This window comes from Dipodomys ordii, unplaced genomic scaffold (genome assembly GCF_000151885.1).
Source record: "Dipodomys ordii isolate 6190 unplaced genomic scaffold, Dord_2.0 Scaffold54, whole genome shotgun sequence".
Taxonomy (NCBI): Eukaryota; Metazoa; Chordata; class Mammalia; order Rodentia; family Heteromyidae; genus Dipodomys; species Dipodomys ordii.
Genome location: NW_012267270.1, coordinates 1,064,495 through 1,071,571, shown reverse-complemented (window position 1 = coordinate 1,071,571; position 7,077 = coordinate 1,064,495). Strand labels below are relative to the sequence as shown.

At 63.1% G+C, this 7,077-nt stretch overlaps 1 protein-coding gene across 1 annotated transcript in view; it reads left to right on the top strand.

Moving 5' to 3' along the window:
- The first annotated feature begins 1,938 nt into the window (after positions 1–1,938).
- The window catches only part of Osbpl5 (oxysterol binding protein-like 5), a 27,955-nt gene continuing 22,816 nt past the window's right edge, over positions 1,939–7,077 (top strand). Inside the window, exons 1-3 of the mRNA XM_013020866.1 lie at positions 1,939–1,957; positions 5,067–5,223; positions 6,240–6,322. Of these exons, the coding sequence (XP_012876320.1) occupies positions 5,088–5,223; positions 6,240–6,322 (219 nt within the window). The 5' untranslated portion in view covers positions 1,939–1,957; positions 5,067–5,087. The remainder of the gene's footprint in view (positions 1,958–5,066; positions 5,224–6,239; positions 6,323–7,077) is intronic.

The following is a 7,077-nucleotide window of genomic DNA, read 5'->3' as shown; positions in this document are numbered from 1 at the left end:
GACCTGGAGACCTTAGCAAGGATTTGGAAAGCACAGTGCTGGCACAGTGGCTGCCCTCCGTCTTCTTTTAACCGATGGCTGCCAGAAGCTGCTGTCCCTTAAAGGGACGGCCACGGTCCATCGATTGGTCAGGTGTGCAAAGGCTGTTCTGTCACCTCTCTCCTCAGTGTGTGATTGGGGGCCTTTAATGAGAGCCCATTGAATGCAGGTCGAAGCCTGCAGCCCTGCACAGGCCTGATGCTGGAGGCACCTATCAATGGAGAGTGAGAAAGAGCGAGAGAGAGAGAGAGAGAGAGAGAGAGATCCTGGACATAAACCTGGCACACTGTGACGGCACTGCCCCCCTCCCCCAGGCTCCTGCGGGTGCATCCCCGGCCCACTCCTTACATACAGGCTGGGGAGGGATGTGGCCAGTGGGGGTCACGTGACCCTCCCTTATGCTCCCCGTGGTGCCCAGGCCTCGGCAGGGTGACCGGAAAGAATTTGATCAGAGTTGTCCTCTCCACTTGAGCCCACGCAGGTGGGAGGCGCAGGAAGCTGGAGACTTTGCTTCCCCGGAGGCCGGGCCTCTCCCACGGGGAGCCTCCCAGAGGCCATGCGGGCCAGCCTCAGATAAAGATTGCAGCGGCCCTGATAAATCCTGCCTGACCTTTCCCCACAAGGCTTCCATTGTCATTGCTGTGGCCCAGGGGGAGGCCGGTGGGAGGGACTGTTGCTGGGAATGCAGCTTAGGGTGGCTGGTCCTGGGCAGGGCCTCCTGCGGGGGCTCCATGCCTACTTGCCAGATCTCGAGGCCAATCAGCTGGCCTGAGCCTGGGAGCAGGGAGCTGTTTGTCCTCAGATATGGGCTGGCCAGGCAAGGGGCAAGGGGCAGGTCTGCATTACCCCCCCTCCACACACACACACACATACACACACCGCCACATTACCCCCCTCCACACACACACACACACACACACACCGCCACATTACCCCCCTCCACACACACACACCGCCACATTACCCCCCTCCACACACACACACACACACCCCAATGCGGAGAGAGGCTTCCATGCCTCCTGGGAGGAGGGGGGCAGGGCCAAGCCCACAGAGTTAGAGCAGACAGGCCCTTGTTCTGCCCCTTCCCACCTCCCAGGTTGTCTGTGGCCCCCAGCTGGACAGAAGGGAAGGGTGCCCTGCAGGCAGGAGGAGGGAGTCAAACAGCAGCTTCTGGGCATGGCTGGCATCCACAGGTCAGCTTAACCTGGCCCCACTGCCTCCAGCTAACCCACCAATGTTTCTTGGCTGGGTCCCCAGACGAGCCCTGGGAGCCTGAATGTCATCTGTATAGGGCAGGGAAGGGCTCAGGGTGCCAGGTGTGGGGCCGTGTCCCTGCAGGGGGCGCCCTGCCACAGAAGGCCCAGGCCCCCCCCCACCAAAGGGATCGTGCTGCCTCTGCCCTCTGGAGGAGGGCGGGGCCTGCAGCGGAGGGGCGGGGCCGAGGCCCTGGAGCCCTGAGAGCCCAGGGGGAGAGGAAGAGGGCTGAGGGCCTAGGAGGGGTAGAGGAGGTGGACTGGGCATGCTACAGCTCCTCTCTACCTCCCATTCCCCGTCCCCCATCCTGTGCCCCCTGCTGCTGCCCGATGACCCTGCCAGGCCTCCCAGTACCCCCCTCCAGCCCTGCAAGCCCCAGCACGCCTCAGAGCTCTACGCACCGCTGCACTCAGCCGCTCTCTCCATCCGAAGCCGGGTACCCAGTGCCCCTTGCCAAAGGTTGGTGCCCGCCTCTCCCTCCTGTGAACTCTGGCTGTGGACGAAGTAGAGACAGCCCTGGCAGCGCTGGCAGGCGGGGAGCTACGTGGGGTCTAGCCATGAGGCAGAACCTGGACTTTGGGACAGGCCCTGCATTCCTCCAAAGCTCCCTCCCAGGCCCCAGCGGGTCCTGGCCTGTCCTTGGCCTTCAGGATTACAGGTCGCGGTGAACACAGGTGGCACTGAGCTCGACTGGGGAAGGGCTTCCGCCGTCGTGAGTGAAGGGCCGCGCTCAGGGGACTTTCGGGGACTGGGGCTGGCATGTGGCTTTGCTGGCTTTGGGCACAGCATGGTGACAACCGCCCTCACGGTGGCCTTAGGCCCGCGGTGGCCGGAGGCCAGGCCCCGGGGCTTACGGGCAGAGGTGGGCAGTGCGGCCTGCTGTGGTGGCCCGAGTGGCTGTGCCTGGCCGGCAGCCAGCCTCCTCGCCCATGCTTTCTCCTCTCTCCCGTTCCCCATCCTCGTCTCCTTCTCCCGGGTCCCCTTCCCTCCTCTGTTCCGCCCTTCCCCTTAAGCATGGGCTCCCACAGGAGTGAGGCTTAAACACCCATCAGCCTTCAGCTCCCAGGGGCAGAGAAGAAAAGGGGCCCACCGGGCTTGATTCCCAGCCGGCAGCCCGGGGGTCCACAGGCCCCTCCAGCACAAGACACTGCTTCCCACCTCATCCTGGCCGCGCCAGGGGCTTCACCAAGAGAGGTCCGGAGACGTAGATCAGTGATGTGTAAGGCCTTGGGTTCGATTCCTAGCACCACCGAAGGGGAAGGATTGCCCAGGAGGGCACCCAGGAGCCCCGGAGCTGTGTGGGGAATCCGCAGTGTACGGCAGCCCTGGGGGACACGCCTCCTCCAAGGCTTGGGTGTGACTGGACCAGCCCCTGGGCGAGCGGCCCTGGCAGTGCAGTGCAGCCCGTCAGGGCACAGGACCGGCATTCTCACCTGCCAGTGTGGCTGGACCTGCGTGGGTGAGGTGGGGGCCACCCAGGACCAGGGTCATGGTGGGAAGGGAGCCGACTGTGAACGCACCTCCCTGTCCCCGTCCTGTGTGGCACCGCCAGCCATTGGCTAGCAGCGCCGTCAAACTCAGGCAGGAGGAAGGGCGGAGAAGCCTCTGCGCCACTGGCTTTAGCAGCTGTGACCCCAATGCTGGGTGGTGAGAGGAGTCTGGGGACCCTGCTGGCCTGCAGGTGGTTGGGGGGTGGGTGGAGGGGTGTGTGGGTGGGGGGGTAGATGGGTGGAGGGGTGGGGGGTGGAGGGATGAATGGAAGGATGGACGGGTAGACGGGTGGGTGGGTGGGTGGGTGGATGATAGGTATAAGGAGAACACAAGTGAACGGATGGAAGGGAGAGAGGGAGGGGAGCAGCACAGTGTCCACGTGAGTGAATGACAGAATGCGCAGTAAGGAGCCTGGGACCGCCTGACCCCTCAGAGAAGGCTCTGGATGGGTTCTGAGGAGAAAGGCAGCTTGGTGACTGGCGGCCAGGCTGGGCAGGGAGAAGCCCTCTGCCCGCCCGAGCCCGCTGGGAGCTGGGAGGGAGGGAGGCTCCGGGCGGGGAGCTGCCCGGCCACCGTGCCTACCACGCCACCTGGTGGCCCTCGCTGCCTGAGACCTCCAAGGCCAGAGTGGACCGTCACACCCTGGCCATCCCGTGCTGGGGACGGGGGGGAGGGGGGGAGGGGGGGCGGTAAACCTTGGCTGGGCATGTGAGTGAGCAGGGCCACCCATGGGCCTGGGCTGTGGGCAGGAGCCCCTAGATCCACTGACACCCCAGGCACTCTGCCCACTTTTTTTTCTATTTATTTTTTTAAAATGTTACTGAGGGTGACAGTTACGTAGGTCAGGGAGAGAGGACCTTTCCTTTTGGACAGTGTCACCCCTTCCCTCGCTCTCCCAGTTTTTCCCTCCCATTCTCACCAGTTCATTTTCAGCATGTTGTCCAGTGACCATGCCCACTCTTGAAGCCCCACCCGGCCTCCAGAGCCAGCAGGAGAGGCTGTGTGTGTGTAGCGGGGCAGGGCCATCGGAGGGAGCAGGGCCTTTGTCCTTTGCCCTGCTCAGAGCCACCAGTCAGCCGGGAGGCTGGAGCTCCATCCCCAGCCAGAAAGGTGGGCCAGGGGGAATTCCCCGTAGGTTGGTAGGTCGATAGGTGTTCGAGGGGTTCATGGTGGGAGCAGACACAGGGAGCCAGGGCCTTCAGTCCCCCAGCACCTCGGTGTCCACAGCCAGGCCTGCTGTTCTCAGGGTCAGGGTTCTGCCACCTGGAGGATAGGCAAGGCTGCGTGGGTCCAGCGCCCTCAACTGGGACTGCCGGAGCGGGACTGAGTCTCTGGGAACGCGCTGCGTGCAGATCTGCCCGGCAGGAGCAGGGTGGGCTGCAGGGCCGTCCCATGCTGCTCCATCCCTTTGTACCCCAAGGCTGCTTCCTGCCACCTCATGCCACACTGCACTACAACACAGGAGCCCAGCATCTGGGGCTGGGTGTGAACCAAGTGCACCTGGCTTGAGCATTCCTGAGTCTTCTCGTTAGGTGCCGTGACCAGGCACTGGTGGCTCACACCTGCAATCTTAGCTATTCAGGAGGCTGAGATCCAAGGATTGCAGTTCAAAACCAAAACAGGCAGCCACCAAAAAGCTGGAAGGGGAGCTGTGGCTCAAGTGGTAAAGCACCAGCGTTGAGCCCACAAGCTCAGGGACAGTGCCCAGGCCCTGAGTTCAAGCCCTAGCACACAGGGCAGGATATGACCCACAGCACTTGGGCAGGGATCCGGGGGTGAGGGTGAGGGATCTTGAGGTGAGGGGCAGATCAGGCCCGGAGAGCCCAGTCTGCTGTCAGTGTCTCCTGGGGCACTGTGCAGCCACCGGCTCTTTCCTCTGCTCTCTGTATGCACCTGCTGTTGGCCATGTCTGCGCCATGACTGTCTCCCACCATGAAATGCCAATGTGCCAAGGCCAGGAGGGAGTCTAACAGGCCAGTGCAGCCAGTAGTGCACAGGGTCCACTGGAGTGTCCCGCAGACCCAGCTGTCTGCTGGGTCCTGGGCCAGGCCAGGCCCCTGGTCCCCATCCACACTGGCTTCGTGGCTTTCCCGGCTGGCTGGCCCCTGCCTGCTCAGGCTTCTTCTGGGGTCTTGGACGTCTCTGGGGTCCCACTTGTCTCCACCTCATTCCTGGCCCAATTCCTGGGCTGGTTGGGGCCGCCGCCAGCACAGGGCTGTGTCCCCCCAGCCCTGGACCTGACCCTGCTCTCTCTCTCTCTCTCTCTCTCTTCCTCTTTCCAGAGGGCCCCGAGCACCCACGCCATGAAGGAAGAGGCCTTCCTCCGGCGTCGTTTCTCGCTGTGTCCTCCCACCTCCACCCCGCAGAAGACAGACCCCCGGAAACTCACAAGGCACCTGCTCTTGGGCTGTGAGAATGAACTCGGCCCCGTCAGCCCAGGTCGGTGCTGGGCCCTCCTGGGTCCGCAGCCTCTGGGTGGCCTGCCTGAGCCACACCTGCTCTGCTGGGCCCCACACTGGAGACTGGGTTGGGTGGATGAAAGGTTCACTGTGCCTTAAAATGCTGGGTAGACCGGGTACCGGTGGCTCACGCCTGTAATCCTAGCTCCTCAGGAGGCTGAGATCTGAGGATCAAGGTTCAAAGCCAGCCAGCCAGGAAAGTCAGACTCTTATCTCCAATTAACCAGCAAAAAGCTGCAAGTGGAGCTGTGGCTCAAATGGTAGAGCACTTGCAAGTAGAGCAATCAGCACCAGCCTCTGCTCCAAGCTATTCAGAGGGCTTGAGTCCTCTGGGCCCTGTCTGCCGCACTGCCCCTGGCCTCCAGGCAGCCGGGGCCCCTGCTGACCCCCACTGAGGCCAGGGCAGGGGCACGGATTCTGGGCTTGGCTCTAGGGTCCAGCTGCCGCCAGGCCAGAAAGTGGAATTTCACATGCTGGATGCTCCTGGTTCCTCCCTGTGCTGCAGGGAGGGGTCCCCAGAGCCTCCCGCCCCCGCTAGCTCTGTGGGTGTCAGTCCTTTCTACCCACCTGTGTCCAGCCTGTGATGTGCAGGGCATCAACCCAGGCTGTACCATTGCTACTTGGCGCCACGGTTCACCAGCCACAGGAAGTGGCCAGCTCCTTCCTGTAGGCCTCGAGTGTGCGGAGCAAGGTGTGGCCACTTCCCCAGCTCAGATCGACCCCCCTCCCCCCAGCACTCAGGGCAGTGGCCTCCAGACCCTGAGCCCAGGGTGCCCCAAGCCTGGCACGGCCTTCCTCAGAGACCCAAACCACACATCATCACCCATTTGCAGCCAGCTCCCCAGCTTCCTCCCCCTGGCTCGGGGTCCCTCCCAGGGCTGGGGCTCTCCGCCCCCACCCTTCTCCAGGGACAGTGCCACTGCTTGCTTGTGGCTTCCTGCCCCTCCCAGGCCTGCTCCGGGGCCTCCACCTGCTCACCCGGCCGCTCTCTTGCAGGAAAGGACATGGACTCCAATGGTGTGTCACCATCAGGGGATGAAGAGCCCCTGACCCCGGGCTCTGTCACAAAGCCACCACCGGTAAGACCCAGGACAGGGAGCCCGGCCAGGGGCAGCCAAGCCCGCTCGGCCCTGCGCTGTTCATAACCCAGCCGAGCAGGGAAGGGACGTGGGCTGCTGGGGAGCGCGGGGAGGACCCTGTGGGAGGAGCGGCTCCCGATACAGGCTGCACCCAGACTGCTGGGCGCTGTTCCATCGGCCGTGTGCTCTCTCCAGGACACTGGGTTCTAGAGCCTGGGCTTGGCGGGCCTTGGGGCCGTCACCCTCTCTTCCCCAGAGGGTCTTGGTGCCATGGCCCCAGGCGCTGGCTGACGCTGGTGGTCCTGAGCCGAGGACAGTGGAGTTGGAGATCGCCCTGGCCTCTGTTACCTCACCCGTCGGGGGGAGTTCATGATCCCTCTCCGTGTGTTTGTGTGTGTGTGTGTGTGTGTGTGTGCGTGCATGTGCACCAGTCCAGGCTTAAACTTAGCCTTGGCTCTACCATTTGAGCCACAGCCCCACTTCCAGCTTTTTGCTGGTTATAATTGGATGTAAGAGTCTCACAGACTTTTCTTCCTGGGCTGGCTTTGAACCTTGATCCTCATATCTCAGCCTCTTGAGTAGCCAGAATTACAGGTGTGAGCCACTGGCAAGGGCATCTTGACCAATCTCTAAGGCACAGCAGGGGGCGCCATTGTGGTGATGTGCATCTCTACCTCCACCTCCTGAACTTCCTCCCTTCCCACTAACCCCGACTCCCCCACAGCCCCCGACTCCCCCACAACCCCCACTCCCCC